This window comes from Suncus etruscus, chromosome 10 (assembly GCF_024139225.1).
Source record: "Suncus etruscus isolate mSunEtr1 chromosome 10, mSunEtr1.pri.cur, whole genome shotgun sequence".
In the NCBI taxonomy this organism is placed as follows: Eukaryota; Metazoa; Chordata; class Mammalia; order Eulipotyphla; family Soricidae; genus Suncus; species Suncus etruscus.
The window spans coordinates 94,932,742-94,950,609 of record NC_064857.1 but is presented as its reverse complement, the minus strand read 5'-3'; the positions used below and the strand labels follow the sequence as shown (position 1 = coordinate 94,950,609).

Genomic DNA, 17,868 nt, shown 5'->3' with positions numbered 1-17,868 from the left:
AGACTACTTAATATACCTTTCTAACCAGATGTGACTTGCAATTATAATTATTAGGAAATTTTCTGACCTTGAAAAGTGCATCTTTCAGACTCCGTAGAGTTGTTCCAACTTGTAAATCTTTTGTAGAACTAAACCAGTCAAGTAGTACCACAAAATCCACACTTCCCCTCTTCTTCCAAGTATCTTTAGAATCAGCTGGAAGGTTTGCTTCAATCCAACTAGCAGTGACCCTGAAACATATTAATAATTGTGTTGGGCAAAAGTAGACAAGAGTAACCTGATGCAGAAGACAAGACATCTGATGTAGTCTGTATCACAACAATACCACTTTAAGGCAGACTCCTTGGGGATGAGGGACTGCAAAGATAGGAACATGCCTTGCATGTGGCAGACCCAAGTTCTTGGTCCCTTGAATTCAATCACTGGTCTGGCTGGCCAAAAACTGTCATGAGAGGCCCTTGTACCCCCTAAGTACTGCTTAGGATCCACCCCTCACAAAACAGGAGCAATTCCTTTCAAGAGTAGGAGAATGGCTCAAAGGGATGGCCCAATTTTATCATCAGGATTTCAGGGTTCTCTGAATATTGGGGACTGGCCCCCAGAAAAACAAGGTTGCTTTCTAATCTTGTTTTAGAGACTAGCTATTAGGATTCGAAATAGTATAGGGCCAGAGAGATAGTATATCAAGTAAAATACTTGCCTTACATGTGGCTGACCCCAATTTAATCCCTTGCATTATATATGGTCCACTAAACATCTCTAGAATCGATCCATGAACACAGAACCAGATGTAAGCCCTGGCCACCATTGGTGTGGCCCAATTCTACCTTCTCCACTACCTCCAAATAACTTTAAGATTTGGTGAGAATGCTGGTGAGTATTGGAGGAAAAAAATTGGCAGGTGGGAAAATGAGCAGAGGTATCTTTCTGGATAGTGGGGTAGTGCTGGAACCTTGGCAGCAGTACTGAATTACACACACACACACACACACACACACACACACACACACACACACACACACACACACACACACCCACACACACACTAAGAAAGAGGTGGAACTATGCCCCTACAGTTCTAGAACAGTTATTAGTACAGTGGCTACTGCACTTGCACAAGGCTGACCTGGGTTTGATTCCCAACACTCCATATGGTACCCCAGCACCACCCTGTGGTGATCCCTGAATGTAGAGCCAGGAGTAAGCCCCACGCACCACAGGTCTGAGCCCACCCCTCCCAAAATGTCTAAGATACTAAAATTAATAAAAAGAAAACTACAGAAAAATATCAAATAGAGACCTTTATAAAAAGACAAATTAGGCCAAAAAAAAAAAAAAAAAAAAAAAAAAAGGGCCTGGAGAGATAGCACAGCGGTGTTTGCCTTGCAAGCAGCCGATCCAGGACCAAAGGTGGTTGGTTCGAATCCCGGTGTCCCATATGGTCCCCCGTGCCTGCCAGGAGCTATTTCTGAGCAGACAGCCAGGAGTAACCCCTGAGCATCGCCGGGTGTGGCCCAAAAACCAAAAAAAAAAAGAAAAAAAAAAAAGACAAATTAGGGACCAGAGAGATAGCATGCAGGTAAGGCGTTTGCTTTTCATGCAGAAGGTCATCAGTTCAAATCCCAGCATTCCATATGGTCCCCCGAGCCTGCCAGAAGTGATTTCTGAGCATAGAGCCAGGAGTAACCCCTGAGTGCTGGCGGGTGTGACCCAAAAATCAAAACCAAAAACAACAACAACAAAAAGACAAATTAATGGGACCAGAGGCCAGAGATAGCATGGAGGTAAGGCATTTGCCTTTCATGCAGAAGGGCATTGGTTCGAATCCCAGCGTCCCATATGGTCCCCTGTGCCTGCCAGGAGCAATTTCTGAGCATGGAGCCAGGCGTAACCCCTGAGCACTGCCGGGTGTGACTCAAAAACCACAAAAAAAAAAAAATAAAAAAAAAAAAAATGGGACCGAAGTAAGAGCACAAGCAGTAGGGTATTTGCCTTGCACACAGCTAACTCAGGACAGACTTGGGTTCAATCCCCAGTGTCCCATATGATCCCCCAAACCAGAAGCGATTTCTGAGCGTGTAGCCAGGAGTAACCCCTGAGCATCACCATTGTGGCCCAAAAATAAATTCATAAAGACTGAAATAGGGGTCGGAGTGGTAGCACAATGGTAGAGTATTTGCCTTGCATACAGCTGACCCAAGATGAACATGGGTTCAATCTCCAGAATCCCATAGGGTACCAAAATCCAGAGCATTTCTGAATGCAGAGCCAGAAGAAAACCCTGAGTGCTGTCAGATATAGCCCCCAAAACCAAAAAACCAAAACAAAACAAAACACCAACAAGGGGGCTGACCCCAAAAAACAAAAACAAACAAAACAAAAAACCACTAACAACAACAACAAAAGGCATGGAGGTAGGGCATTTGCCTTTCATGCAGAGGGATGGTGATTCGAATCCAGCATCCCATATGGTCCCCCGAGCCTGCCAAGAACGATTTCTTAGCATAGAGACAGGAGTAACTCCTGAGCACTGTTGGGTGTGTCCTAAAACCAAAAAAAAAAAAAAAAAAAGACTGAAATAAAAGAATTTTTTTATGGGGGGGGCCACATCTGGTGATGCTCAGGGGTTATTCCCAGTTGCGCTCAGAAATCACCCCTGGTTTGGGGGACCATATGGGACACTGGGGGATCAAATCACGGTCAGTCCTAGGCTAGCACACACAAGGCAGACGCCTTACCGCTTGCACCACTGCTTTGGCCCCTGATAATAGTAATTTTCTTAATTCTCAAATGTTCGTTTGTTTGTTTTTGGTTTTTGGGTCACACCCTGTGGTGCTCAGGGGTTACTCCTGGCTCTGTGATCAGAAGTTGCTCCTGGCAGACTTAGGGGGTCATATGGGATGCCAGGATTTGAACCACCGTCCATCGTGGATTGGCTGCTTGCAAGGCAAACGCCCTACCGCTGTGCTATCTCTCTGGCCTTTACACACTCAAATGTTAAGGTTCATTTTTGTCCTTCTTTAGCTTATTTGAAAATAAACTCAAAAAATTTAATGCAATTTTAGTGTTCTATGTGTGATTCAAAATGAAAGTTCGTTAAATTATAAATTCATAAATCACTTATGAAACGTTATAAAGCAGTCAGCAGAATGTAAGCCTGATTGGTGATCACTAACTTCATAATAGTAAATAGTTGCTCTTCATGTTTTCAGATAATGTTTCTTTTTCAGGCAACTTACTGATGATATGAAACTATCCATTTAATGGATGAGGATAGATATTTGAAGATTGAAAATTCCCTACCAGCTTTATAACTGATTTGTTAAGGAATCTATAGTGTGATACAGAGAACCTACGTGGGTAATGCTGTGTGCTGGCTCTGTGTCTAAGACATCTTCAACCAACTTTGTTAGTTGAAGGAGGGAGGAGTGCAAAGATAGAATATACAATCTGTTATTCTTGGGGGGAACCTGTGTTTCCATGGCCAAGACCACTCCCAGGGGTCCTTTACCCCAGTGGTATTACCATGGTCCTGCCATGCAGGGTATGAGGGCTACCATGTGAACCATTGCTATGGTCCCAATTCAGTGCTCTTTACTCTTCAACCTCAAAATGCAGTAATCTGTTTCACAGTTTGGGAAACACTGAGGAAATTTCATTAAGATCACCAGTCTATGTAATCATGGTGCTTATATATATTAAAAAAAAAAAGATCACCAGTTTACTGTCAGTATCCTATAAAGTATCCATAGATTTGTTACAACTGGCTTCATTATTCCAAATCCTGAGAATTTTTTTTTTTTTCGTTTTTGGGTCACACCTGGAGGTGCTCAGAGGTTACTCCTGGCTGTCTGCTCAGAAATAGCTCCTGGCAGGCACGGGGGACTATATGGGACACCGGGATTCGAACCAACCACCTTTGGTCCTGGATCGGCTGCTTGCAAGGCAAATACCGCTGTGCTATCTCTCCGGGCCCAACATGTCCTCTTTTTAAAAAAAATTTTTTTATTTATTTTTTTATTTTTATTTTTATTTTATTTTATTTTTTTGGTTTTTGGGCCACACCCGGCGGTGCTCAGAGGTTACTCCTGGCTGTCTGCTCAGAAATAGCTCCTGGCAGGCACGGGGGACCATATGGGACACCGGGATTCGAACCAACCACCTTTGGTCCTGAATCGGCTGCTTGCAAGGCAAATACCACTGTGCTATCTCTCCGGGCCCGAGAATATGTTTTCAATGCCTGGATTAGAAAAGACAGCACTGTTGGGGCAAGAGTGGTGGCGTGAGCAGTAAGGCGTCTGCCTTGCAAGTGCTAACTTAGGATGGACCACTGTGCTATCTCTCTGGCCCTCCAATCTTATTACTTTGAAAATTTTTTTTTTTTTTGATTTTTGGGTCACACCCGGCAGTGCTCAGGGGTTACTCCTGGCTCTATGCTCAGAAATCACTCATGGCAGTCTCAGGGACCATATGGGATGCTGTGATTCGAACCAACAACCTTCAGCATACAAGGCAAACGATGTACCTCTATGATATCTCTCCGGCCCTATTTTGAAAACATTTTAAAAACAAGCAAATTTGGGGCCGGAGAGATAGCACAGTGGCGTTTGCCTTGCAAGCAGCAGACCCAGCGCAGAGAAAGGAATAACCTATGAGGGCCAGAGAATATGGTCCAAAAGGCCATATATGTGTGTATGTATATATGTGTATATATATATATATATGTATGTATATAAGAATATATATATAGTGAAAAGAATCCAACAGCTGAAGTTTTACCTCTAGCCCACCTAAGATATTTTCTATATAGAACAAATCTATACAACTTTATATTATTTTATAGGTTAAATAAAAGTCTTTTCTTAATTTTACTGTCATTTAACATAGAATACTGTTCTAAAGGTATATGAATAAAATGTATCATTTACGCTTCTTACATGAAAATTTAAATACATATATCCCTGAAATACATATAAAACGTATCACCACAAAGGGGCTGGAGAGATAGCATGGAGGTAGAGCATTTGTCTTGCATGCAGGTCAGTGGTTTGAATTCCGGCATCCCATGTGGTTCCCCAAGCCTGTCAGAGCAATTTCTGAGCATAAGGTCAGGAGTAACCCCTGAGTCCCGCCGGATGTGTCCCAAAAACCAAAAAAAAAAAAAAAAAAAAGTATCACTACTGACTTTGTTGCTTTGTTTTGGGGCTACATCTGCTGATGCTCAGGGCTAATTCCTGGCTCTGCACACACACTTCTGACAGTGGTCAGAATACCATATGGAATGGCAGAATTGAACTTAAACTGGCAGCATGCAAGATTCACAGCTTACTCATGTATAATTGCTCCAGGCTCAATTTATTACCATTTAATATATTAAGTCATGAGATTAGAGAGTCCAGGTCACTAGCTTAAAATTTTGAAACCAAAAGATAATAGTATAATACGTAATCTTATTTTTAGAGCCTATTCTTTCTTTATTTTTGGGGGGGGGGAGGGGTCCACACCCGGCACTGCTCGGGGGTTACTCTTGGCTCTATGCTTAGAAATTGCTCCTGGCCGGCTCAGGGGACCATATGGGATACCAGGATTCGAACCACCGTCCTTCTGCGTCTAAGCCAAATGCCTTACCGCTGTTCTATCTCTCCAGCCCCGAGCCTATTCTTTTTTAAATATTAATAATGCTTCAGCTACTTAAGAAGAGTATTTCTTGAAGTATAAACTTAACACACATATAAGAATTTAATTAAAAAATCTAAAATGGGTGGCTGGAGAGATAGCATGGAGGTAAGACGTTTGCCTTTCATGCAGGAGGTCATCGGTTCAAATCCCAGCATCCCATATGGTCCCCCGTGCCTGCCAGGAGCAATTTCTGAGCCTGGAGCCAGGAATAACCCCTGAGCACTGCCGGGTGTGACCCAAAAACCACAAAAAAAAAAAAAAAAAAAAAAAAAAAAAAAAAAAATCTAAAATGGGGGCCCAGAGAGATAGCACAGCGGCGTTTGCCTTGCAAGCAGCCGATCCAGGACCAAAGGTGGTTGGTTCAAATCCCGGCGTCCCATATGGTCCCCCGTGCCTGCCAGGAGCTATTTCTGAGCAGAGAGACAGGAGTAACCCCTGAGCAACGCCGGGTGTGGCCCAAAAACCAAAAAAAAAAAAAAAAAAAAATCTAAAAAGGGCCAAAGCAATAGTGCAGCGGTAGGGCATTTGTCTTGCACACGGCTGATCCAGGACAGACATTGGTTTGATCACTGGCGTCCCATACAGTCCTCCCTCAAGCCAGGAGCAATTTCTGAGCACATAGCCAGGAGTAACCTGTGTCACTGTGTTTTCTGTGTCCATGAAAGAGCCGAAAACAAAGGGCAGAGCAGAAACGCAAAGGACCAAAGCATATGCCTTGCATACTTGAGGCTCTGAGCACAACTCTGGAGGCCCAAACCTCAAACAAAATAAGAATGAAGGGATCAATGAAAAAAATTGAACTTGGCTGCTGAGCTTTTACTTTTGTGTTAGCAATATCAGAGTTAGCAATATTATCTAAGATACACAATACCCACCCAGGACTGATGGCTTCTTCAGGCACACTAAGAGAACTATAAATTCGGGAATGTTGATAATCCTGCATATTTCGAGCATCCATAATAATCAAACTGATGCTTTTATCCATCATCATTGTGTATAGCTCCTTGGCTGTAATTGATCCTTAAAATTGAGAGAAAGTGTAAGTAACAGAAATACTCAATACTTAAATAAAAAGTAATGAAAAGGAACTGTTCAAGGGGCTGGGAAAATGACTCAAAGGGCTAGAACACGTGTTTTGCATGTGGGAGTCCTGGGATCCATCTCTGACACCACCTGGGCCCTTAAGAACTGCAGGCATGGGGCCGGAGAAATAGCATGGAGGCAGGGCATTTGCCTTGCATGCGGAAGGACGGTAGTTCAAATCCCGGCATCCCATATGGTCCCCCGAGTCTGTCAGGATCGATTTCTAAGCACAGAGCCAGGAGTAACCCCTGAGCGCTGCCGGGTGTGACCCAAAAAACAAAACAAAACAAAACAAAAGAACTGCAGGCGTGGCTCAAAGGTCACTCTCCCCCCTCCCAACAAATGAAAGAACTGATTCTGGAAATTGCTTCTGTTCTATTGGATATGTCACATACTTGCTATTCCATGCTGTTATTTATTCATCTTTTTTTTTTGGGTTTTTGGGTCACATCCAGTAACACTCAGGGGTTACTTCTGGCTATGTGCTCAGAAGTTGCTCCTGGCTTGGGGGACCATATGGGACACCGGGGGATCGAATCGCGGTCCATCCAAGGCTAGCGCAGGCAAGGCAGGCACCTTACCTTTAGTGCCACCGCCCGGCCCCATATTTATTCATCTTTAATACCATTAAACATAACTTGAATTTTTTTTTTTTTTTTTGTGGTTTTTGGGTCACACCCGGCAGTGCTCAGGGGTTATTCCTGGCTCCAGGCTCAGAAATTGCTCCTGGCAGGCATGGGGGACCATATGGGGCGCTGGGATTCGAACCGATGACCTCCTGCATGAAAGGCAAACGCCTTACCTCCATGCTATCTCTCCAGCCCCATAACTTGAATTTCTCAACTCAAATTGGAACTCAGGATAGTGCTTACTGGTCCTTCTTCTTTAATCAGGGGTTACTTCCAGTAGTGTTCAGGGGACAACATAGAGCCAGTATGCCCCTGGTTTAGACTTCTGAGTGGAGTAAAGCAGTGCATCATTTCATTTTCTTTTTTGTTTGTTTGTTTTTATTTTTGAGTCACACCCGGCAGCGCTCAGGGATTACTCCTAGCTCTATGCACAGAAATCGCTCCTGGTGGGCTCGGGGGACCATATAGGATGCCGGGATTCGAACCACCAACCTTCTGCATGCAAGGCAAATGCCCTGCCTCCATGCTATCTCTCCAGCCCCCCATCATTTCATTTTTAAATAATAAAGTATGCACTGTTTTGTGGCTGATAACTAGGGCATCAGGGTATTCACGTCACTATGTGGTATGTTTGTTCCTCTAACTTGTTTGCAAAATCATGTGAAAACATCAACCAACCTATAACTATAGGAACAGCTAAGATATACATATAATTTACTATGTGTTTTAGCTATTCCATTTCATAATAATCTTTTGTTTGTTTGTTTTTGGGTCACACCCAGCAGCGCTCAGGAGTTACTCCTAGCCCTATGCTCAGAAGTTGCTCCTGGCAGGCTCGGGGGACCAAATGGGATGCTGAGATTCAAACCACCGTCCTTCTGCATGCAAGGCAAATGCCTTACCTCCATGCTATCTCTCCGGCCCTCCCATTTCACAATAATCTTAAGAAAAAGGCACTGTCAGGGAGACAGTACAGAAGTTGAGGTGCCTGCCTCAGATGTGGCTAGAGCTATAAAACTGGTTCCAATATTGGCACCAAATATGGTCCTGCAAGCACTGGCAAATGTGCATCCCCAAAATAAAGACAAAAAAGGTACTAATATTATTCCAATTTGACAAATGGGGAACTTAATATAGTGGAGTTATTAACTTCCCCAAGACAGTGTAAAAATTTAGAGAAAGCATATAAACCCAGTCTGACATTTCAGTAAACAGCATGGTAAAATAAACCTTAAAATGAATTATGGAATCTTTGTGGGGTGCGAGACTGTCGAGGAAGAATCCAGGGCATCACACAAGCAAAGCATGCATTCTATCACTGAGCCACATTGCCAGACTTCTGGGGCCATGTTTTCTTTTTGTTTGTTTGTTTTATTTTGTTTTTGGCTCACACCCAGCAGCACTCAGGTGACTCCTGTCTCTATGCTCAGAAATCGATCCTGACAGGCTCGGGGGACCATATGGGATGCCAGGATACGAACCACCAACCTTCAGCATGAAAGGCAAATGCCTTGCCTCCATTTGTGGCCATGTTTTAACCAGTATGCTAAACTTTATCTACAAATGAAGTAAGCGATAAGAACAAACCAATAAATCATGGTTTTGCTGTTTTCAATATGCATTACCAGATATAGCCCCTAGTTGCGCTATAGAAAAGACAACATACTTTCTATATAATTGTAAAGTCTGGGGAAAGTAATGTAGCTTACACATAGTGTTAAGAATTTTACTGCAGAAGAATATCCTCTTTATGCACAGCTTACCTTTCTCTGTAGTTTCACTCTTTTCACTCTTTTCACCATTTATCTATTTCATGGGGAGGGGAAAAAGTTTTTACTTTCTTGAATAGAAACAAAAATTTTCAAAGATAAAAAGTGAATAAATCAATAAAACTGCAAACCTAGTAAACCAAGTATACATAGCATTAGCATGTTAGAAAATTGCAATTAACTAGCGATTTGGGCAGCTGGTAACAGCAAATATAGCTAAGACACATTCACTCAAATTTTCTTCATACATGCAAAATATTATTTAAAATTTTTTTATTTAAGCCATTGTTACTTACAAAGTTATTCATAGTTGAGTTTTAGACAGACAAAAATGTTTCAGTCCCACTACCAGTGTCCATCTCCCTCTAATAATGTTTCCATGCTGAGTGCATACCAGGCCACCACTCCCTTCCCAGCCTGCTCATTTTTAATTTTGGTTGTTAGTTTAGGTCTCATAATTCAATGTTGTTGATTCTAGCTTGGATATTCAGTTCTGTCCTTTCTTAACACCACCAATGCAATTGAGATCCTTGGCCTATCTCCCGTCTTTTCATGTTTGTTTTTCTCCTCCTCTACTAGTTTCTTTCCTTCTCCTCACTATTCTCAAATATGATTTTAGTGCAATCAATACTAACAGAAATTTAATATTGAATGGGAATATTTCTTACAATGAAATAAAAATTCTCATATTCCCTCTACAGTGCTCCGTTAGAAATTTAATGCAAAATGAAGTACAATGCATTTCTTATGAAGCACTCATAGCAAAAAAAAAAAAAAAAAAAAAAAAAAAAAATCACACTTAAACCTAAATTTCCAGTGTTGAAATTCTAGCTGACAGGAACTATGAAAGATAGAAGAACAAGTTAAAGACAGAGAGGACACAATCAGATAAGTTCCAGTGGTGGTTCATTTTACTGAGTTATGAACTGAGTCAGAATTTAAAAAGTCAGATTTGTGAAATGAAAAGGTAAGAAGGGGAATCCATACAGCAAATAATGAAGACTTAAGACACAGGCAAGTAAGATATGTTTTGTCTGTAAAATGTTTGTATCCTGATTCAAACTAAAAACTCTAAAAATCCTTCAGAGATGAGCTGGGAGATAGCAATGTAGATTAGGAACATGATTTATTTTGTCAGATGGGAAAACAGCATTACAGTTTTTAAGAAAATCTTCTTGTTTGTTTTTGGGCCACACCGGTGGCGCTCAGGGGGTTAGTTCAGAAATAGGCTCTTAGTTCAGAAATTGCTACTAGCAGGCTCGGGGGACCAGATAAGATGCCAGGGATAGAACCTGGGTCAGTTCTGGGTCAGCTGTGTGCAAGACAAACACCCTGATGCTGTGCCATTACTCTGGCCCCAAGAAAATATCATTTTTTGAGTGATGTTTATTGAAATATTTAAGACTAATATAAAAGAAAATTTACTTTGACATAACCCAGCAAACAGAAAAGGGATGTATAAGCATATGAAAATACTCAACAATGGGGCCAGAGTGATAGCACAGTGATAAGGCATTTGCCTTGCATGTGGCCTATACAGGACAGAACGTGATTCGATTTCCGGCATCCCATATGCTCCCCAGAACCTGCCAGGAGCGACTTCTGAGCACAGAACCTGAGTGCCACTGGGTGTGATCAAAAAACAAAACAAAACAAAGAAAAGAAAAGAAAAGAAAAACACTAGATGATCATAAAAAATGAACTATCTAGGGCCCGGAGAGATAGCACAGCGGCGTTTGCCTTGCAAGCAGCCGATCCAGGACCTAAGGTGGCTAGTTCGAATCCCGGTGTCCATATGGTCCCCCATATCTGCCAGGAGCTATTTCTGAGCAGACAGCCAGGAATAACCCTGAGCACTGCCGGGTGTGGCCCAAAAACCAAAAAAAAAAAAAAAAAAAAAAAAAAAAAACAGAAAAAAAAAACTATCTAGGGGCTGGAGAGATAGCACAGCGGCATTTGCCTTGCAAGCAGCTGACCCAGGACCTAAGGTGGTTGGTTTGAATCCCGGTGTCCCATATGGTCCCCCATGCCTGCCAGGAGCTATTTCTGAGCAGATAGCCAGGAGTAACCCCTGAGCACCGCCGTGTGTGGCCCAAAGCACCCCCCCCCAAAAAAAAAAAGAACTATCTAGTCTAACTATACTGTGTGAAAACAAAAAGGCTCAGGGACTGGAAAAATGTATGGCATGTAGTGTGCTTGCCTTGATGTGGTTGAAAGGTTTGATTTCTGTTACCTTCCATGGTCCTCCAGGTCTACTAGCAGTGATCCTTGAGCATAGAGCCAGCAGTAAGCACCACCAGATGTGACCCCAAAACAAAAACAAAAAAAAAAATAAACCAAAATAAAAAGTCTAAAAATGGGCCCGGAGAGATAGCACAGCGGCGTTTGCCTTGCAAGCAGCCGATCCAGGACCAAAGGTGGTTGGTTCGAATCCCGGTGTCCCATATGGTCCCCCGTGCCTGCCAGGAGCTATTTCTTTTTTTTGTTTGTTTGTTTTTTGTTTTTTTTTTGTTTTTTTTTTTCAGGAGCTATTTGTGAGCAGACAGCCAGGAGTAACCCCTGAGCACTGCCAGGTGTGGCCCAAAAACCAAAAAAAAAAAAAAAAAAAAGTCTAAAAATAAAAAAGCTAAACAAAAATTAATGTAACAAATATGTTGGATGTGTTTGTTACATCTCAAATGCTGTAGGATGGCAAAAAAAAAAAAAAAAGATATTGAAGGGGCCTGCGAGGTGGCGCTAGAGGTAAGGTATCTGCCTTGCAAACACTAGCCAAGGAAGGACCATGGCATCCCATATGGTCCCCCAGCCAGGGGCAATTTCTAAGCGCTTAGCCAGGAATAACCCTGAGCATCAAACAAGTGTGGCCCGAAAAACAAAAACAAAAAAAGATACTGAAAGTCCTTTTGATGGGACTGAAAGATGACTAAGATGGAGCAGAGATACTAACTGGCCCTAGTCACTGCAGGGTATGGCCCTGGTGGCTCTTAGCCTGTTGGGTGCAAGTGGCACCATATTATGGAGTTGAACACCAAACCATAGGACAGCACTGTCAGAACAATGATGTCCAGAGGAGACACTGACACAATACAGAACAATTGGGCGGGAGGTCTATACATACATTCATATACACATACATATAGATCTAACCTGTAATATAGTTTCTTCAACTTTATTTTTTAAATAAGTATTAATGACCTAGACTATAAATATCTAAGACAGTATGATTCATCTTTCATTCTGATTTCCTAAAATTGAAAGTCCAGAAAAGATTTACTCACTTTGATACAGCACATGGCCCAATGTCAGAACTAATTCCACTGCTTTATAATAATCTTTTTTTCACTATTTGGGCCACACCCATAAACCACACCAATAAACCTATGCCCTGGGCTTGCTCAGGGTTCAGAGGATCAAACCCAGGTTGGTGGCATGTAGGGAAGGCACCTTACCCACTGTACAATTGCTACTTCTTCATGAAATCAGAAATTCACATACAAATAGCAGTTGAAAGACACAAAATGGGGGCTGGAGATATAGCATGAAGGTAGGGCGTTTGCCTTGCATGCAGAAGGACGGTGGTTCGAATCCCGGCATCCCATATGGTCCCCTGAGCCTGCCAGGAGTGACTCAAAATCCAAAAAAAAAAAAAAAAAAAAAAGAAACAAAATGCTTTAAAACAGGCAGACAGTACAGAGGGTAAGGCATCTGCCTAATAGAGAGCAACCTCTGTTTGATCTCCAGCATCACTTAAGTCCCTAAGTGACCATGAGTAGAGCTGGTAGTAGTTCCTGAGCAAAGTCAAGTATACTCTCCTTGGACTCTCAAAAATCTAATAGCAAAAATCCTTTCATGGATTTCAAGAAGAGTTTATCAGGAAGTGAAGAGTACGGACTAATCACATTTATGGGAAAAAAACCTGAGACCTGACACTCAACTGTTTCAAGGCCTTCTTTTGGCAAATAACAAAAGTGCTCTTGCATGGGTAAATGAGGTATGACCAGGGCACAAGACCCCAAATATACTGAGTCAGATTCAAATTCTCCTTCACAGCTCCAGTGAGGTTCATAACTGCTCAAAATGAATTCAAATACAAATCTCCATGGGTGTCCCAAAGCCTGGAAACAACTGAAACTAGAAAATTTAATTCAGTTTCTAGCAAAAACACTATATCCCATTTCACTCAGGTTGCCTCCTTCAGAGCATCGGTGCCTCAACTCCTCTTCCCTCACACTGCGAAGTTCAAATACCTCTGATGTTTTGTGTCTGGGATCCAGTATGTTTTCCAAAGAACTTCTAGCTGATGTGCCACTGTCGTCTCTTCCTGCTTCCTGCCTTTTACGTTTTTGCAGCTGTTCCTCCTCCTGCCTGTCTTTTTCTTCAAGTTTTTTCCGAACTTCAGCTTCTTCATATCTAGTTGGAAAGAAAAGTCAAGAAGCTTGTAATCAGGGGCCAGAGCAACAGTACAAGAGTTAAGAGCATTTGTCTTGCACAATACCAACTTGGGTTCGATTCTCAGAATCCCATATGATTCCCTGAGTACCACCAGGAGTAAACTCCTGAGAGCAGAACCAGAAGTAATCCCTAAGCACCACTGGGTATGGCCCCCAAAGAAACAAAGAAACAAACTAAAAGAAAAAGCCTGAAATCAGTCAAGTCAAAAAATAAATAAAATAAAATAAAATAAAATAAAATAAAATAAAAGTCCTCTGTCCTGGGCTATTCTTGGCTGTAAAGTTTCTCCCTCTAACACATTCAATTCTTTCAGTGTCCTCTTCCAACCATAGCAGGTGAATTTTCCCTCCGTGGACTTATTCCCAATTGATCAAAAAGCTTGAAAAGAAACTACAGGGGGGCCGGAGAGATAGCATGGAGGTAAGGCGTTTGCCTTTTATGCACAAGGATGGTAGTTCGAATCCTAGCATCTCATATGGTCCCCTGTGCCTGCCAGGGGCGATTTCTGAGCATAGAGCTAGGAGTAACCCCTGAGCACTGCCAGGTGTGACCCAAAAACCAAAAAATAAGGGGCCGGCGAGGTGGCGCTAGAGGTAAGGTGTCTGCCTTGCAAGCTCTAGCCAAGGATCAGGACCGCGGTTCGATCCCCCTGCGTCCCATATGGTCTCCCCAAGCCAGGGGCAATTTCTGAGCACTTAGCCAAGAGTAACCCCTGAACATCAAACGGGTGTGGCTGAAAAACCAAAAAACAAAACACAAAAAAACAAAAATACAAAAAATAAAATAAAGAAAAGAAAAGAAACTATGTTCCCAAGAGAAAGCTGTTAGTGATCTTTATATTTTCCCTCTCACAAACATTAAATTTTTGGCAGTGCCAGGGATGACCCCACCAGGGTCTCACAATTGCAGGGCAAATATTGACTTCTCAACCACATCTCAGGCCACATCTTTTCAAGGAATTTAATATACTGCATTTCCTTTTCAAAGAATTTATAATTTCCTAATTACTTTTGGGGAGAAAAACCCAAATGTCACAATTATGCTTATGGTTTAAAGTAAAATGTGAAAATGAACATTTACAAAGAATTTAGAAAAGTGCGCTTTTAGAAAAGGTGAAAAAAATGTCTAAGTCAATCACATCAAATATATATTTAAAAAGGTTCATCAATAGGGCCGAAGTGATAGCAAAGCAGTAGGGCTTTGCCTCACACGTGTTCGACCTGAGACAGACCCGGGTTCAATCCCTGGCATCCCCGTGCCTGTCAGGTGCAACTTCTAAGTGCAGAGCCATGAGCAACCCTTGAGCACCAATGGGTGTGGCCCCAACCCCCCAAAAAAGGTTCACCAACACCTTATAACAAGAAGGAAAGAAACTGAGTGGAAAAGGAGAAACACAAATATGGAAGGATGGGTGCCGGTGGCCAAGCAGTCTCAGGTGCATTGGTAGTGTTAAAAAAGGACAGAACTAGGAGCCGGAGAGATAGCATGGAGATAAGGCGTTTGCCTTGCATGCAGAAGGACGGTGGTTCAAATTCCGGCATCCCATATGGTCCCCCGAGCCTGCCAGGAGCGATTTCTGAGCGTAGAGCCACAAGTAACCCCTGAGCGCTGCCAGGTGTGACCCCCCCCCCAAAAAAACACAAACAAACAAAAAAACTGATTACTTTTTTGTGTGTGTGTGGTTTTTGGGTCACACCCAGCAGTGCTCAGGGGTTATTTCTGGCTCCAGACTTAGAAATCGCTCCTGGTAGGCACAGGGGACCATATGGGACGCCAGGATTCGAACCAATGACCTCCTGCAAGAAAGGCAAATGCCTTACCTCCATGCTATCTCTTCAGCCCCAAACTGATTACTTAAAAAAAAAAAAAAAAAAAAGGACAGAACTAAATATCAAACCAAAGGCAACAACAATGGAATCAAGAGACCCAAACTTTAACAATCTAAACTATAAATGGACCTATTATACTGGCAGGCTGGGGGGCAAAGTTTGGAATACACTCTGGGAACCAGTGGAGGGAGGTTGACATTGGTGGTGGGATTGGCTCTGATTCATTGAATATCTAAAACTCAACTATGAAGTGCTTTGTAAATCACAATGGTTTCAATAAAACTAAAAAAATAAATAAGGTTCACCCAAATTTTCAATTTGTTGGAAACTGAACAGGTATTTTAATTTTAGGTAGCAGTTATCAAAGAAATAGTTCTTGGGGCTGGAGAGAGAGTACAATGTGTTGGACTAAAAAATCCCAGGTATCCCATATGGGTCCTCAGTCCACCAGAAATGAAAAATGAGCATAGAGCTGTTAAGCATCACCAAATGTGCCGCCCTCTTCAAATAAAAAAAAAGAAGAAAAGAAGTACTCTTATAAACAAAAAAGTACTCTTATATCCAAGGAACTCTTTCTCATGAAACTATTAGCTATGTTTATCTACGATTATGGGGGTAGGGAGAGAATATTTTCAGGGACCTGAAACCTGCACAGAGCAACAGAGGCAGATAGAAGCTGCTCAAGAACAAAGAAAAGGGAAATTAAAAAGTTAAAAATTAATTAAAAGGGGGCCGGGCGGTGGCGCTAAAGGTAAGGTGCCTGCCTTGCCTGCGCTAACCTTGGACGGACCGCGGTTCGATCCCCCGGTGTCCCATATGGTCCCCCAAGCCAGGAGCAACTTCTGAGCACATAGCCAGGAGTAACCCCTGAGCGTTACTGGGTGTGGCCCAAAAAACCAAAAAAAAAAAAAAAAAAAAAAAAATTAATTAAAAGAATAAATCAAATTTTTATTTCACCACTTATATACTTCTATTTCACATACTCTATTAGGGGAACAAAGAGGCCCCTGCCTTGAGTGAAGTCAGCCCCAGTTCTTTACTTGGCACCCACTAATCCCCCAAGCACCATCTATGGATCTGTGTAATCCATCTAAGGTGCTTGAGCAGAGAGCCAAGAAAAACTGAGAATACCAAGTGTGACCAACCCCAAACCATGTTTCACACCCTTGCACAAGAATTTTCAAATAAAAATCTAAATGAACAATTAATATGTTATGGTAATGTGACTACTAAAGGAATTATACACGTTTAAATATGATTAATTCTGAATAAAAATTTATTAAAATAAAGACAATAAAAACATGCATGAGAGAACTTGATTGGGGCTCAAGTGAGGATATAAGTAGGAAGTTTGCCTTGCATGCAGCCAACCTGGGTTCGATCTCCAGCATCCCATAAGGTTCCCCAAACAATAAGGCCTATGGAAAGCTTGTGAGTTGAGCATACAGTGGGAATGGAGCCTGCTAAGTTATTTCTGAGTGCAGAGCCAGGAGCAATCCCTGAGAGCCACCAGGTGTGGCCCCCAAACAAAATAAACAACAAAAAAAAAAGTGAACTGGGGGATGGAGGGGCATAATAGTAAGTGGGTAGGGCTCTTCTCTCTTCTAGAGTTTCTATTTTTGTTTTTGTTTTGTTTTGTTTTGTTTTTTGGGTCACACCTGGACCCGCTCAGGGGTTACTCCTGGCTCAGAAATCTCTCCTGGCTTACTCCTGGCTCAGAAATCTCTCCTGGCAGGCTCAGGGAACTGTATGGGATGCCGGGATTCGAACCACACCACCTTCTGCATGGAAGGCAAACAAACGCCTTACCTCCATGCTATCTCTCTGGCCGCTCTCCTAGAGGTTTTTTAAGTTTTAATTAATAAGAAAGCTCTAAAATGTGTGCAGCTATTATCTTATGCTGAAAATACTGAAATTTGTGTCTTTAACTTCTATTGTATTTTTTTGTGGTGCTAGGGCTAAAACCCAGGTCTTACACAGGCAAAGCAAATACTTTCCACCAATCCATATTCCCAGCCTGCAGCCCTAAAGATTTTGTGTGTGTGTGTGTCTCTCTCTTTTTTGGGCCACACCTGTTTGACGCTCAGAAACTACTTCTGGCTATGTGCTCAGAAATCGCTCCTGGCTTGGGGGTACCATATGGGATGCTGGGGGATCGAACCAAGGTATGTCCTATGCTAGACCTTGCAAGGCAGAAAGACGTCTTACCTCTAGCGCCACCACACCGGCCCTGATTTTGTGTCTCTTATTTCTAAAAATAGACTTTCATGTGAGATCAGAAATAAGCAGATAAACTTTAAACATTATTTTTGTCTTTTAATTTTACATTCTGGAAGAGGGTGTGTGCATTCTATGGCTGTAACCATGGTGTTTAAATAAGGAATTTTTTTGGGGGTGTGGGGTCATACCTGGCAGTGCTCAGGGGTT

The 17,868-nt window shown here is 42.2% G+C and overlaps 1 protein-coding gene across 1 annotated transcript in view; it reads right to left on the bottom strand.

The window, feature by feature from the left end:
* The window catches only part of USP8 (ubiquitin specific peptidase 8), a 68,940-nt gene that overhangs the window by 24,413 nt on the left and 26,659 nt on the right, over positions 1 to 17,868 (bottom strand). Inside the window, exons 5-8 of the mRNA XM_049781434.1 lie at positions 13,408 to 13,570; positions 9,155 to 9,197; positions 6,555 to 6,699; positions 68 to 230 (exon numbers count right to left, since the gene is read on the bottom strand). Of these exons, the coding sequence (XP_049637391.1) occupies positions 68 to 230; positions 6,555 to 6,699; positions 9,155 to 9,197; positions 13,408 to 13,570 (514 nt within the window). The remainder of the gene's footprint in view (positions 1 to 67; positions 231 to 6,554; positions 6,700 to 9,154; positions 9,198 to 13,407; positions 13,571 to 17,868) is intronic.